Source organism: Rutilus rutilus (genome assembly GCF_951802725.1).
Source record: "Rutilus rutilus genome assembly, chromosome: 13".
Lineage (NCBI taxonomy): Eukaryota > Metazoa > Chordata > Actinopteri > Cypriniformes > Leuciscidae > Rutilus > Rutilus rutilus.
In genome coordinates this window covers 957,501-975,000 of record NC_140218.1, presented here as the reverse complement: position 1 = coordinate 975,000, position 17,500 = coordinate 957,501, and the positions used below count along the sequence as shown (strand labels likewise).

General features: G+C 43.4%; 2 protein-coding genes across 4 annotated transcripts in view; both read right to left on the bottom strand.

The window, feature by feature from the left end:
- Positions 1-2,327, bottom strand: part of cntrob (centrobin, centrosomal BRCA2 interacting protein) — a 14,392-nt gene extending 12,065 nt beyond the window's left edge. For 2 of the 3 annotated variants that reach the window (XM_084428451.1, XM_084428452.1), the window contains exons 1-2: positions 2,242-2,327; positions 1-80 (exon numbers count right to left, since the gene is read on the bottom strand). The exon at positions 1-80 is cut by the window's left edge and continues 115 nt beyond it. In XM_084428451.1, coding sequence (XP_084284577.1) covers positions 1-76 — 76 coding nt within the window. In that variant the 5' untranslated portion in view covers positions 77-80; positions 2,242-2,327. The remainder of the gene's footprint in view (positions 81-2,241) is intronic. The other variant, XM_084428453.1, reaches the window with a different exon arrangement.
- A 304-nt stretch (positions 2,328-2,631) lies between these two features.
- Positions 2,632-16,296, bottom strand: eif4e2rs1 (eukaryotic translation initiation factor 4E family member 2 related sequence 1). The gene is made up of 7 exons (XM_084427404.1): positions 16,076-16,296; positions 15,525-15,624; positions 10,975-11,109; positions 10,735-10,839; positions 3,856-4,008; positions 3,539-3,675; positions 2,632-3,277 (listed from the first exon to the last, which is right to left on the bottom strand). The coding sequence occupies exons 1-7, from the start codon at positions 16,090-16,092 to the stop codon at positions 3,238-3,240; spliced, it is 687 nt and encodes a 228-aa protein (XP_084283530.1). The 5' UTR covers positions 16,093-16,296; the 3' UTR covers positions 2,632-3,237.
- Between the last annotated feature and the right edge of the window lie 1,204 nt (positions 16,297-17,500).

Sequence of the window (17,500 nt, the reverse complement as noted above, 5' to 3'; positions counted from 1 at the left end):
GAGCGAGAGCCGGGAGAGGAGGAGCATCATCATCATCATCATCATCATCAGGAGGAGGAGCTCGGCTCACAGACATCTCACTGCGCACACACACACAGACACACACACACACACGATGACAAGCTCTGACCCCAACATGCACCAATGCTGCAATTTTCTAAATGTCATGATCATTAGTTACCAAACCAGTACTTCAGTGAGTCACTGTTTCTGCCTTCAGTTACTACTGTTCAAATTACTACATTATTCGCTAACTGTGATTTACACCTCACATACATCTCACACAGTCTCCTCTGATATCAGATGTGTGTGTGTGTGTGGACTCATGCGCTCGCTGTAAAGCTGCTGTGAAACGGTGTGTGTTGTGAAAGCGCTATACAAATAAATGTGAACTGAATTGAATATACACACAATCACACACACACACACACATATATATATTATATATACACACATACAAACATACACACACATACACAATAACACAAATACAAACACACACATACATATATACACGTACACATACAAACACACACACACAATAACACACATACTGTATATACACATTCACATACAAACACACACACACACACACACACACACAATAACACACAAATACAAACACACACAAATACAAACACACACATACATATACACAAACACACATAAACACAAACACACATATACACACACACACACAATAACACACATACTGTATATACACATTCACATACAAACACACACACACACACACACACACACAATAACACACAAATACAAACACACACAAATACAAACACACACATACATATACACAAACACACATAAACACAAACACACATATACACACACACACACAATAACACACATACTGTATATACACATTCACATACAAACACACACACACACACACACACACACAATAACACACAAATACAAACACACACAAATACAAACACACACATACATATACACAAACACACATAAACACAAACACACATATACACACACACACACAATAACACACATACATATACACACACACATATATACACATACAAACACACACGTATACAAAATAACACACAAATACAAACACACAATAACACAAATACAAACACACACATACATAAACACACACATACACACAATAACACACATACATATACACACACATATATACACATACAAACACACACACACACACACGTATACAAAATAACACACAAATACAAACACACATACACACAAACACACACAAATACAAACACACACATATATACACAATAACACACAAACACACACAAACATACATAAACACAAACACACACACATACACAATAACACACATGTACATATACACACACATATATACACATACAAACACACACATATACACAATAACACACAAATACAAACACAATAACACACAAACACACACATATACACAACACACACACATATACACAATAACACACAAACACAAACACACACACATACACAATAACACACATGTACATATACACACACATATATACACATACAAACACACACATATACACAATAACACACAAATACAAACACAATAACACACAAACACACACATATACACAACACACACACATATACACAATAACACACAAACACACACATACATACATAAACACAAACACACACACATATACACACAAACAAATAAAATAAAATAAAAATCACACTCACTCTAAATCACACACACACAATCACGCGAGTTCATAATATGTCTGAGATCATGATTATGTAACACCTAAATCATACATTTATTAAACTTTAAAAAAAAACCTTCTCACACATGAACAAGATCATTATTACTTCATATGATTCGTTTCTTTTGAAATGGCAATAAAATCCTCCGTTTCCATGGCAACAGCCGCTCTTCAATCATGTTTCTATGGTGAAATATGACGGACGCCGCGAGAACGGCAGGGATGAAGTGTTCAGTTATCATAGATGTGTTCAGTTATGAGGCTCGTGTTGAATTATTAAAATCGCGTGATGTTTAATATGATCCGACGTCAATAATACATTAAACCACCGCATCTGACGCGCGCATCAGCCTGAATACACGCTCTGAGCTCGCGAACAACACACACTCTCACTCTCTGCGACACACTGACGATCTGCACAAGCCTCTGAGCTGCAGAACTCCACAGTTTCTAGAGTTTAAAGAGAGTTAGAGTAGAGTTGGAGTAGTTTGTTTACCGTTCGTGTGTCTCGCGCTGCTTCCCCGCTTCAAATCGCGCCGTGACGGAAGCGGAAATACGTCATCAATCAGCCGCATTCTCCCCATCACCACATCAAAATACAAGGAGAATGCACACAAAAATTATATACAATTACATAATAATAATAATAAATAAATATTAAAGTAAGTAAATACAGATTTCCATTTTACCAAAGTAGTTCGTCAACGAGCAACAATATTCAACGCAGGGTTAATTAGTCAGTTCGTCGAGCTGCAATGAATGTGTTATTTACCCATCATACAAATAAATTGTAATTCTGATATCTAACTGTTTCAGTCATTATGGAAAGGAGTAATAATGACATAAATATTAACAAGGATATAAAAAGAAAAACAAGAGGCTGATATATGTGAGCAAACCTTTTTATTAAAGGAAAACATGAGGAATAGTTTCCTCTTCCTGAGGGGAAACATGTTTTGATTAATGTTATTTGGATCCGATTTTTAAAAAAAGAAAAAAAAGTTTAAAACGTCAAAACATTGGATAAATAATAAAAGAAGACAGAATGAGTGGGTGATTCTGCTTCTCCAGTAAATGTATCTTGATTTAAGGATGAGGAAGAACATCATGTTTGCATCAGATCACACACTAATGTCTTTATTTAAAACTGTATTTCAATTCAACTAGAGTGTTCATCGGGTTTAAATGACATCGCCTCATTGAAATGTGTGTTTACAGTGAATCTGTCATTTGAAATATGAGCTGAACTTTAATCATGTTCTCATTTCAAAAACGCTGAATCTGATGAAACGTGTGACTGAGGTTTAAAACAGACTCAATGAAACTGATGGAATAATTCAGGACAATATTATCATCACACACACACACACACACACACACTCACTCACTCACTCAAACAGACACATACACAGCGTTTCCTCAGGGTTCATTCTGTGCCGCTGGCTCGTGGTGTAAAAAGGAATGTGTCCATATGAAAATTATTTCCAGGTTTTCACAAAGTGATCTTCGTATTCCGGAAGCTGGAATTATCCCTGAGAAAACAAGAAGAACACGAGAATCAGAGACAATTCAGTGTGTGTCTGTGTGTGTGAGATCGAGGTTGTGAGTGAGTGAGAGAGAGTGTGTGTGAGTGAGTGAGTGTGTGTGTGTGTGTGTGTGTGTGTGTGTGTGTGTGTGTGTGTGTGTGTGTCTGAGACGTACTTGAGACTGTCTTTGTGTGTCTTGTACTCCATGATGGTGTTGGGCGAGAGGTTCAGTGTGTGTGTGAGTGTGTGTGTGTGTGTGTGACGTACTTGAGACTGTCGTTGTGTGTCTTGTACTCCATGATGGTGTTGGGCGGGAGGTTCAGCACGCGTCGCAGTGTGTCTCGTATCCGTGACGTGGTCACCTGATCATGGGCCGTTTTATTCCAGATGGACAGAATGTCCTCCTGCACACACACACACACACACACACACACACACATCAGAACAGAACTAACCACATGTTCACAACATCTTCTGTGTTTCACTGAAGGAAGTCATGCAGGTTTGGAGGAAATGTTGTCAGAACGATCATGTCTGGTTAGCGACTGCCACCGAGAGCCTGGTTTCCCAGAATGCATCAGTACCTGGAAGCGTATGGACACGACGACGCCGCAGATCTCCTCTCCCACCATGAACTGCTCTCCCAGCATCGCCAGGATGATGTTCTCCCAGAACCGGGACGCCAGACCCTTCCTGAGCCGGATGATCCACTTCCCCCCGTTCTTATTGGCCTCGTCCTGTTGCGCGCGCACACACACACACACACACGTCAGAGACGGAGTCAGCACTGCACTGATGTGAAGCTCACTCTCACACACACACACTCACACAAACATTCATACACAGTCACACACACATTCACACAGTCCTCATACGCGCGTGTCGGTGATGTCGCAAGTGTGGTTATGTGGTGATGTCCTTATAAATTTAGGCAAGGCAAATTAATTGTAGTTCCTAATTAATTTAATAACAATACTAGCTTCATAATAATAATAATAATAATAATAATGATTTAATACATTAATGGGAAAACGAGCCAATTATCGTATTGATATCGTCAAAGGCATCTGCCAGCCGCGATATCTCTGACTATCGTCTATCGGCACAACCCTAACAGTAGGGCTGGGTATCGTTCAAAAAATTTCGATACCAATACCGATACCGATACCTTGATTTCGATACCGGTTCCTGATCGATACTTTTTTCGATACCAATTTTATGAAATCCATTTTAACAAGATTACATAACACATTACCTCAGAAAAACTTTGGTTTTATTTTTTCAGTTTGACTCATGCTCCTTAGTCAGTGCACAAAGGAACAAAAAAAGCACAAAGGAACAAAATATTCCTTATACATATACATCAGGTACAAAATATTCTTTTTATAAAGAGCTCATGCTCACCAAAGCTGAATTTATTTCATCAAAAATACAGTAAAACTTGTAATATTGTGGAATAGTATTACAATTTAAAATCTTAATTGAATATATTTCAAAATGTAATTTATTCCTGTGTTGTCAAAGCTGAAATATGAAAACAGTTTTTGGAAGGTCATTTTTGATCACTTTAATGCATGCTTACTGAAAAAAAATTCTGACCAACACGTTTTTGAACGGCAGTGTACATTCAGTAGGTCATTATTGCAATATAAACACAGTCAGAGTGATCAACAAGGTATCTCTTCATTTACCAGTCGAAGACGCAGCAACTTTCTGCTCTTATGTTTACTCCGTGCACTGTCAAGGGCTTCATCATATCTGTCGCGGTACTGTCTTTGCAGTCATTATTTTACCACAAATACTGCATCGCGCGCTGTTGGCATCGAGCCTGGAGAAATGTAGCCACACTTTTGATCGACTTTTCCACATCTTTAGGGTATTGTGAGTGTGTGTGCTTGCGTGTCATTGAGTATGTGCGCGAGTTTGTGTGTGTGTGCTCGCGTCCATAGGCTCGCGTCTCATGAGAATGTGCGTGGACAGTTTGTGTGCGCGCGCGCGTCTCATAAGAGTATGTGCGGAGAGTTCCGCGCGTCTCGTGTGTGTAGAGTTTGCGTGTATGTGCGTGAGCGAATTTAGGCGTGTCGTTGTGCATTTCATATGTATTTGTTTGAGCACTGACGTTGACGAGTTAACCCCTTAGGTATCGAAATCTGGTACCGAAAAACAAGTCATTTTTCGATACTCGATAGTATCGAGGCAATTCGGTCGGTACCTAAAAAGTATCGAACTCGGTACCCAGCCCTACCTAACAGTCACACACTCAACACACAGGCATAGAGTCACACACACAGTCACACACAGTAATACAGTCACACACGCAGTCATACAGTCACACACAGTCACACACAGTCATACAGTCACACAAGCAAGCATACAGTCACACACAGGCAGTCTCACACACACAGTCATACAGTCACACACAGGCATACAGTCACACACAGGCATACAGTCACACACAGGCATACAGTCACACACAGGCATACAGTCACACACAGTCACACACAGGCATACAGTCACACACAGGCATACAGTCACACACAGGCATACAGTCACACACAGTCACACACAGGCATACAGTCACACACAGGCATACAGTCACACACAGGCATACAGTCACACACAGGCATACAGTCACACACAGGCATACAGTCACACACAGTCACACACAGGCATACAGTCACACACAGGCAGTCTCACACACACAGGCATACAGTCACACACAGGCATACAGTCACACACAGTCACACACAGGCATACAGTCACACACAGGCATACAGTCACACACAGTCACACACAGGCATACAGTCACACACAGGCAGTCTCACACACACAGTCATACAGTCACACACAGGCATACAGTCACACACAGGCATACAGTCACACACAGGCAGTCTCACACACACAGTCATACAGTCACACACAGGCATACAGTCACACACAGGCATACAGTCACACACAGTCACACACAGGCATACAGTCACACACAGGCATACAGTCACACACAGGCATACAGTCACACACAGTCACACACAGGCATACAGTCACACACAGGCATACAGTCACACACAGTCACACACAGGCATACAGTCACACACAGGCATACAGTCACACACAGTCACACACAGGCATACAGTCACACACAGGCAGCCTCACACACACAGGCATACAGTCACACACAGGCATACAGTCACACACAGGCATACAGTCACACACAGGCAGTCTCACACACACAGGCATACAGTCACACACAGGCATACAGTCACACACAGGCAGTCTCACACACACAGGCATACAGTCACACACAGGCAGTCTCACACACACAGTCATACAGTCACACACAGTCATACAGTCACACAAACAAGCATACAGTCACACACAGGCATACAGTCACACACAGGCATACAGTCACACACAGGCAGTGTCTCACACACAGGCATACAGTCACACAGTCACACACAGTCATACAGTCACACAAACAAGCATACAGTCACACACAGGCATACAGTCACACACAGGCATACAGTCACACACAGGCAGTGTCTCACACACAGGCATACAGTCACACAGTCACACACAGTCACACACAGTCACACACAGTCATACAGTCACACACAGGCATACAGTCACACACAGGCAGTGTCTCACACACAGTCATACAGTAACACACACAGTCACACAGTCACACACAGTCACACACAGTCATACAGTCACACACACAGGCATAGAGTCATACACACAGGCATACAGTCACACAGTCACACACACAGGCATAGAGTCACACAGTCACACACACAGGCATACAGTCACACAGTCACACACACAGGCATAGAGTCACACAGTCACACACACAGGCATAGAGTCACACAGTCACACACACAGGCATAGATTCATACACACAGGCATACAGTCACACAGTCACACACACAGGCATAGAGTCACACAGTCTCACGCACAGGCATAGATTCATACACACAGGCATACAGTCACACACACAGGCATAGAGTCACACAGTCACACACACAGGCATAGAGTCACACAGTCTCACGCACAGGCATAGATTCATACACACAGGCATACAGTCACACAGTCACACACACAGGCATAGAGTCACACAGTCACACACACAGGCATAGAGTCACACACACAGGCATAGAGTCACACACACAGGCATAGAGTCACACACACAGGCATACAGTCACAAAAACAGGCATACGGTCACACAAACAGGCATAGTCACACACAGGCATACACACACAGGCATACAGTCACACACACAGGCATACAGTCACACACACAGGCATACAGTCACAAAAACAGGCATACGGTCACACAAACAGGCATAGTCACACACAGGCATACACACACAGGCATACAGTCACACACACAGGCATACAGTCACACACACAGGCATACAGTCACACACACAGGCATACAGTCACACACACAGGCATAGAGTCACACAGTCACACACACAGGCATAGAGTCACACAGTCTCACGCACAGGCATAGATTCATACACACAGGCATACAGTCACACAGTCACACACACAGGCATAGAGTCATACACACAGGCATAGAGTCACACACACAGGCATAGAGTCACACACACAGGCATACAGTCACAAAAACAGGCATACGGTCACACAAACAGGCATAGTCACACACAGGCATACACACACAGGCATACAGTCACACACACAGGCATAGAGTCTCACACACAGGCATACAGTCACAAAAACAGGCATACGGTCACACAAACAGGCATAGTCACACACAGGCATACACACACAGGCATACAGTCACAAAAACAGGCATACGGTCACACAAACAGGCATAGTCACACACAGGCATACACACACAGGCATACAGTCACACACACAGGCATACAGTCACACACACAGGCATACAGTCACACACACAGGCATAGAGTCACACAGTCACACACACAGGCATAGAGTCACACAGTCTCACGCACAGGCATAGATTCATACACACAGGCATACAGTCACACAGTCACACACACAGGCATAGAGTCACACAGTCACACACACAGGCATAGAGTCATACACACAGGCATAGAGTCACACACACAGGCATAGAGTCACACACACAGGCATACAGTCACAAAAACAGGCATACGGTCACACAAACAGGCATAGTCACACACAGGCATACACACACAGGCATACAGTCACACACACAGGCATAGAGTCTCACACACAGGCATACAGTCACAAAAACAGGCATACGGTCACACAAACAGGCATAGTCACACACAGGCATACACACACAGGCATACAGTCACAAAAACAGGCATACGGTCACACAAACAGGCATAGTCACACACAGGCATACACACACAGGCATACAGTCACACACACAGGCATAGAGTCTCACACACAGGCATACAGTCACACACACAGGCATACAGTCACACAGTCACACACACAGGCATAGAGTCACACAGTCACACACACAGGCATAGAGTCACACAGTCACACACACAGGCATAGAGTCACACACACAGGCATACAGTCACACAGTCACACACACAGGCATACAGTCACACAGTCACACACACAGGCATAGAGTCACACAGTCACACACACAGGCATAGAGTCACACAGTCACACACACAGGCATAGAGTCACACAGTCACACACACAGGCATAGAGTCACACACACAGGCATAGAGTCACACACACAGGCATAGAGTCACACACACAGGCATACAGTCACAAAAACAGGCATACGGTCACACAAACAGGCATAGTCACACACAGGCATACACACACAGGCATACAGTCACACACACAGGCATACAGTCACACACACAGGCATACAGTCACACACACAGGCATACAGTCACACACAGTCTCACACACAGGCATAGAGTCACACACAGTCTCACACACAGGCATAGAGTCACACACGGGCATACAGTCTCACACAGGCATACAGTCACACACAGTCTCACACACAGGCATAGAGTCACACACAGGCATACAGTCACACACAGTCTCACACACAGGCATACAGTCACACACAGTCTCACACACAGGCATAGAGTCACACACAGGCATACAGTCACACACAGGCATACAGTCACACACAGGCATACAGTCACACACAGGCATACAGTCACACACAGGCATACAGTCACACACAGTCTCACACACAGGCATAGAGTCACACACAGTCACACACACAGGCATACATTCTCACACAGGCATACAGTCACACACAGGCATACAGTCTAGGGATGCACCGATCCACATTTTTTCACTTCCGATCCGATCCCGATACCTGAATTTGGATATCGGCCGATACCGATACTATTCTGATACCAGAGCTGTGTTTGCTTTAATATTATCATTTTTGTTTATTTTATATGATGCTGAAATAAACTTCTCTCAACAGGCAAGTAATAATATGTTATGTACGTAGCCTATGTATGCATGTATGTCCCAAAAGGCAACTTGAGGTAAGTAATTGTTATAAGGTCAGAAAAGGAAGTCAGAAAAACAGGAAATCCTGTTAACAGGAAAAATCCCATTCTGAAAACAAATATGCAACTGGGGTTTCAAATTGATTGTCATGTCAATATTTATTACATTCCCAAAATGTCAAATACTTGCGTCTTGAAATATAAGAAAAGTGCAAGTGTAAACATCTTACACACACACTATCTGAAGGGTGATCCTCGCTCCGATGCAGTAAATGCTCGATCAACATCAGCATCGTGCAAACAAACAAGCGGATTTCGCCTCAGACGCGCGTCGATTTCGCTTCAAACTTTTGCTTTTTACGCACGTCAATTTTTCTCTGGACGCGCGAATGGATTCAAAATATTCAAGCGTCCAACTAGACGCGGTAGACGCGAATTTGACGCGCTATTCGCGTTTGGTGTGAACGCACAGTACCGTGGTGCTTTTTTAAATGTTTGATTGCGTTCGTTGTGTTGTACGACGCGAGGGAGCTTCAAAGGACTCATTGCATCATTGCAAACATTGCATTTTGCTGTCTTGCTCTGCGGTGTTTCCAGTGTGAACTGTGAAGTATATCCACACAGCGGACGTTGTTGGCTAGCCGCAAACTGCGGAATGGATTTCCTGAGCGGGAGCGTGTCTCATAACTCTGTGTCTCATTGAGCCGCGCCTCCGTTCAGGAAATCCATTCCGCAGTTTGCAGACAGCTAACAGACTAGCCGGCGGGAATCACTTTTGGAGTCATTTCAGCAAACGTTAAAGCGAGCACAGACATGACTCATGGATATCGGATATCTCCGCAGGTTGGATCGGGAAAATCCGATACGTGAATTATGCTGGTATCGGTCCCGATACCGATACTGGATCGGATCGGCCCCATCCCTAATACAGTCACACACAGTCACACACACAGGCATAGAGTCACACACACAGGCATAGAGTCACACACAGTCATACAGTCACACACAGTCACACCTCCCACATGGGCTTGATTCCCTCCTTGAACAGGTGGAAGTCGCTGTGTCCCGTCAGGTCTCCGGGTCGCACCAGATGACTGTAGAACTTCCAGAACTGCTCCACCTGAATTGAGAGAGTGAACATGAAACACACACAGCAGTGATGAAGCTGAGGATGAGTGAGTGAGTGAGTGTGTGTGTGTGTGTGTGTGTGTGTGTGTGTGTGTGTGTGTGTGTGTGTGTGTTTGTGTGTGCATACCGACGCCACAGTGCCCATCTGCCGGATGTTCTGCTCGTAGCTCTGAGTGTTGGCGGGTCTGCTGGGCGTGCGGCGCGAGTACCAGAAGGTGTAGTTATACTGCAGCGGGTGTTCACCTGGAGCCGGAGTCACCGTCTGAACACACACACACACACTGCATTAACATCACAAGAGAGTGTGTGTGTAAGAGAGAGAGATAGAGAGAGTGTGAGAGAGTGAGTGTGTGTGAGAGAGAGTGTGTGTGTGTGAGAGAAAGAGAAAGTGAGTGTGTGTGAGAGATTGTGTGTGTGAGAGAGAGAGAGAGAGAGAGAGAGAGAGAGAGAGAGAGAATGTACATTTCTTGAAGAGTGGTGCTTGCAGTGGCAAAACTCACCAATGCTAACACAATTAACATGTTGCTAACATGATGCTTATAAAAAAGGTTATTGTTAAGCTACATAAGGCAAACAGATTTTTAAAGTATATTTGATACCCAAATCTATTTTATTTGTGTTGCATACAGATATTTTATATTGATATATTTGAACTAAGTTCCATTTTTATATATTTATTATAAAGTCATAAGATTTCTATCAATGTTTGTGACATTTGGCAAAGCAAATTATTTGAAAGAAACAACGTGTCTGTCACTTTAAGAGTTGCACAGATCCAAAATAGTCGCACACGCCTGCAACACGCGCGCGAGTCGTCGCAGAGCCATACTTACCACCTTATTTAATTTTCATACATTTGTTTATTTAAATATCAGAATGTTGTTCTATTGTTAATAGTGTTTATTTCTCCGAGTGTGCGCCCTCTATAGGTGAGAGGGGGAAGATGTATGAAGGATAGGCCACCGCTGACAGGAGCTAAACATAAAAGTTGTTTGTTTTGTTTTATGTTACAATGCATCTTTATTTTTTATTTAATAAACTTCAGTTATTTGTGGGGAACACCAACACGCCTCTCTGGATCTATTTATGATACTTTGCATGTATCATAGCATCACACATACATTAGCATCACTACAGTCATAATGCTCACAAAGCAATCGAGATTTAAAGTTTACAGCAAATATCTGATTCCTGACCTCAAGTAATGTGAAGCACAAAGAATTTCACACACTTGTAAAAATGCTCTTTATTTGAACGAGTGGCTGGCTCTTAAAAGAGCCGTTGTTGCTGCCCTCAACAGGACATCGATGGCTTCTTCATCTTCATCATCTTCATCTCCGGAGCTCCTCCTGCAGGGCTTCCCGGAGGTTGCTCAGCAAGCGCTGGTTCCCCTCAGGGCTCAGGTGGACCCCGTCTCTGCACAGATGGAGCAAGCCGATGTTTGTGTGGTGAACGCATCGCATCTGTCTATCACCCAGGAAGCCGGACATCGCACCGTTGATCCAGCGCCGGGTGCGCTCTACGCTGTAGCCCGTCCGGCCCCTCTGACCTCGCCAGCGCAGCCGCGGCAGGATACCAGAGAACACCACCCTGGCTCTGGGAAACAGCTGGAAGCACTCGGACAGGTCGCGCTTCATCTCCCGGAGGAACCCCAGGCGGTCGCGGCCCTCCCAACACAAGCTGTCCCCGCCGAGGTGGACGATGATGATGTCCGGGTCGGGAGCTGTGGTCCTGAGGAAGTGCAGAGCTGGGAGAAGATGCTCCCACAGAGTGCTGTCGGAGACCCAGCTGATCTCGCAGTGAAGACCGAGGTCCGGGTCCAGGCGCTGGTCACAGATGTGTGTGTGCAGTCTGTGGATGACGGCGTCGCCCACGATCCAGACCCGTGGCTCCACCTCGAGGAAGAGTGAGGGTTTATGTTTCTGCGGCGGGTGCCCACTCTCAGAGCCCAAACTCCAAGCCCTTCACAGCTTATTTAAACCTAAGCTTTTAAACCATCGGTACCATCTGTGAATATATGTACACTAACACTGTTCGGAAAAAATAACGTTATGATGTCCAGAAATCAATTTCAATAGTGCATTGGGTTGAATTTGTCGTTTAATGAGATCTACACGTCATCGATCCAGAAGTCGGCCATGTTGGCGGCACTGAACTGAACGCGCACATCTGGCTGATTATTACTGCTTAAAATGGTCAATTATTGTTGTGTACTAATCGGTCGCACCGGGAAAAACATTAGGAGCTCTATAGACTGCCAAAAGTTATTACAAATTAAGGAGAAGAGCGCTAAACCTGAGGAACGAAGGTGTTTGAGGTCGAGAGAGGCACAGCATCAGCTCATGTGTGAGTGAAGGACTTCTGTACGCTCACACTGAAGGGCACCAGGAAATGTACAGTGGGGAGAACAAGTATTTGATACACTGCCGATTTGGCAGGTTTTCCCACTTACAAAGCATGCAGAGGTCTGTCATTTTTATCATAGATACTCTTCAACTGTGAGAGACGGAATCTAAAACAAAAATCCAGAAAATCACATTGTATTATTTTTAAGTAATTAATTTGTATTTTATTGCATGACATAAGTATTTGATCACCTACCAACCAGTAAGAATTCCGGCTCTCACAGACCTGTTAGTTACTCTTTAAGAAGCCCTCCTGTTCTCCACTCATTACCTGTATTAACTGCACCTGTTTGAACTCGTTACCTGTATAAAAGACACCTGTCCACACACTCAATCAAACAGACTCCAACCTCTCCACAATGGCCAAGACCAGAGAGCTGTGTAAGGACATCAGGGATAAAACTGTAGACCTGCACAAGGCTGGGATGGGCTACAGGACAATAGGCAAGCAGCTTGGTGAGAAGGCAACAACTGTTGGCGCAATTATTAGAAAATGGAAGAAGTTCAAGATGACGGTCAATCTCCCTCGGTCTGGGGCACCATGCAAGATCTCACCTCGTGGGGCATCAATGATCATGAGGAAGGTGGGGGATCAGCCCAGAACTACACGGCAGGACCTGGTCAATGACCTGAAGAGAGCTGGGACCACAGTCTTAAAGAAAACCATTAGTAACACACTACGCCGTTATGGATTAAAATCCTGCAGCGCACGCAAGGTCCCCCTGCTCAAGCCAGCGCATGTCCAGGCCCGTCTGAAGTTTGCCAATGACCATCTGGATGATCCAGAGGAGGAATGGGAGAAGGTCATGTGGTCTGATGAGACAAAAATAGAGCTTTTTGGTCTAAACTCCACTCGCCGTGTTTGGGGGGAGAAGGAGGATGAGTACAACTCAAGAACACCATCCCAACCGTGAAGCATGGAGGTGGAAACATCATTCTTTGGGGATGCTTTTCTGCAAAGGGGACAGGACGACTGCACCATATTGAGGGGAGGATGGATGGGGCCATGTAGCGCGAGATCTGATACCTTCCCTCAGTAATGGCGCTTTTCCACTGCATGGTACGGCTCGGTACGGTTCGACTCGGCGCGGAACGGTTCGGCTCGCTTTGCTTTTCCACTGCGTGGTACGACTCGACTCAGTACGGCACGGTTCGGCTCGCTTTAGCTCGGTTGCTTTTCCACTGCAGTTAGTACCGCTTCAAAGTGGGTGGGACTGATCGTTATAGTTGCCGTCTTTACTACCATGACATCATCATATTAAATGCGAATTTTTCATTCCGTGTTTCCCCATCCACTCCTCGGCAACCAACGAGAGGAACGTCTGCACCTCGTCCACTGACCACGATTCAGCCATTTCTTTTTTCTTTTTTTTTTAAGTTTATACTCTTTTTTTGAAGCAAATACTTTAAAAACAGGTGCTACAGCGTTGGCTGTTGTCTACTGGCTATTTAAATCCAGCAGGTTTAGTGTCTCGTGTCGTAAATACAATGACGCTGGTAGAGATGATTCTGTCTGACCAATCAGTGCTCTGCAGTGTTTCACGTCACATTTTAGTATCGGTACGGTACGCTTGGAACCTCAACAGAGGTGGTACCATTTAAAGCAAGCCGTACCGTACCGTACCATGCAGTGGAAATGCGCCATAAGTGAGCCGTACCGAACCGAGCCGTACCGTGCAGTGGAAAAGCGCCTTAAGAGTATTGAAGATGGGTCGTGGCTGGGTCTTCCAGCATGACAACGACCCGAAACACACAGCCAGGGCAACTAAGGAGTGGCTCCGTAAGAAGCATCTCAAGGTCCTGCAGTGACCTAGCCAGTCTCCAGACCTAAACCCAATAGAAGATCTTTGGAGGAGCTGAAAGTCCGTATTGCCCAGCGACAGCCCCGAAACCTGAAGGATCTGGAGAAGGTCTGTGTGGAGGAGTGGGCCAGAATCCCTGCAGTGTGTGCAAACCTGGTCAAGAACTACAGGAAACGTATGATCTCTGTAATTGCAAACAAAGGTTTCTGTACCAAATATTAAGTTCTGCTTTTCTGATGTATCAAATACTTAAGTCATGCAATAAAATGCAAATTACTTAAAAATCATACAATGTGATTTTCTGGATTTTTGTTTTAGATTCCGTCACTCACAGTTGAAGAGTACCTATGATACAAACTACAGACTTCTACATGCTTTGTAAGTGGGAAAACCTGCAAAATCGGCAGTGTATCAAATACTTGTTCTCCCCACTGTATGTTCGAGTGCGTGTGTGTGTGTGTCAGTCTCACCTTGCGCTTGATGTTGTTGTTGTTGTTGTTTATTGATCCTCCATCGGTGTCATTGAACTCCTTCATCTCCTCCTGCTCGCCACAGTCTTCCTCCTTCAGGCTACAAATAAAACATTTACTGTTAATGGATGAAATTAGAATTTTATTACAATCAGACTGAAATCATTACTGGACTATATTTAATAATGTTAATCAACTACAGCCTAATAGCTGAAACAATAATAATAAATAATGTTTTAAAGGCTACTTGTAAGTTGATTTGGTGATGAGTTTTCATAACACATTATGTTTATTTGTATAATATATAGCTACATATGAACATATCAATATACATTAACATTTAAATAAATATAAACAGATATATCTATAAATAAAACCGCTCATCGTTAGTTTACTGTCATTACTATCATTACTTTATAAACTAAAGCTATTTTACATTATTAATTCAATTTCATATTAAGTATTTAATGTCAGTAAACTGGTAAATCTGTGTATGTAACGTTAGCTGTTTATATGTTAATAAGTTAATTAGCCGTTAGCCGCTAACTTACTGTTCAAACTGATTCATTCCGCTTTGTCTTTCTTCCTTCTTCTACCAACAAACGCGTATATAAATCTGCGTTATAATATTTATGATAACAATAATAATAATATAATACAATCACAAGCTAGTGTCTTTCATTCAAACAGCAGAGAAACTCAAAGCATGCTACACTGAAGCAAACACTCTCACTGCGCATGCGCGGGAGTCATACGGCATCCTAGAGACAACAAACACAACTGGACGAATCGCGTTTTACCGAAGCTACAAGAGAAACGTCCAGAACTTTAGCTAATGTTCTGGCAAGTTATGAACAAAAGTTCCTCCAGTAACGTTAATAGAACGTTTAGTTATTATCTGGTCTTTAATAGTGCTCTCTAACTGTTAGCATATTCTTTTTCTGAAATGTATTGATTGGACGTTCGTTTTTTAAATGTTTCTACTTGTTTCAGAACATTCAAAAGTACCGTTCCCATAATGTTTGAAGAATGATCCCTTAACGTTCGCATAACCAAGATAAAAAAGTTTTGGAAACATTTAAAAAACAACATTTTGAACTTTCTTTTTAATAGCTAGCATCATCAATACTGAAGTCACGTGACCAGAACTCTTCATATATCCGGTGAAACAGAACTAACTCTATGCGGAACACACACTGACAATCAGTTTCATTGTTTTCACACAAAATGGATTCAATAAGTATATTTCCCAAAACCCATGAACACTTTGCCATCTGCAAAACACTTTATATTTGCAGCACATTTTCCGAGTGCTGACACAAACACTTTCAAAAGTGAGTGTGAGTGTGTGTGTGTGTGTGTGTGTGTGTGTGTGTGATATATATATAGAGAGAGAGAGAGTGTGTGTGTGTGTGTGTGTGTGTGTGTGTGTGTGTGTGTGTGTGTTGAAGCAGGAAGTGTCTCTGCTGTGTATTTCCTGTATGTGTGACCTGTATTGTTGTTGAGGTCAGTGTGTTGATGGTGACGGATGAGACACACATGATGTACACCAACATATGAGTGTAAACGTGTGTGTGTGTTTATGACTTTATTAACTAACACGTGTGTCATTAATACAGATTCTGCTCACACCAGCGAGACACAGATCTGGTGTTTATTGTTTGGAGGTCAAAGGTCAAACATGTCTACAGTATCAGGGTTTTGAACACACACACACACACACACACACACACTGCGGAAGCTTTTAATCCTGTTCTGTAGGGAAAACAAACGTTGTGAGTCGACAGCAGCTGAGAAAACACACTCATGTTCAGCGCGACTCAGAGTCTCATCAGAGCTGCGTTTATGATCAGAATACAGTAAAACTGTGGAATATTATTAATGTAAATCAGCTGTTCTCTATGTGAATATATAGTAAAGTGTAATTTATTCCTGTGATCAAAGCTGATGTTCAGCATCATTACTCCAGTCTTCAG

What these genes read in the sequence shown, in the direction of transcription:
- eif4e2rs1 (XM_084427404.1), bottom strand. An exon ending in TCGTGTCCATACGCTTCCAG is followed by an intron (nt 3,676 to 3,855) that starts GTACTGATGCAT and finishes GTGTGTGTGCAG; the next exon opens with GAGGACATTCTGTCCATCTG. An exon ending in ACACACAACGACAGTCTCAA is followed by an intron (nt 3,278 to 3,538) that starts GTACGTCACACA and finishes TTGTTTTCTCAG; the next exon opens with GGATAATTCCAGCTTCCGGA.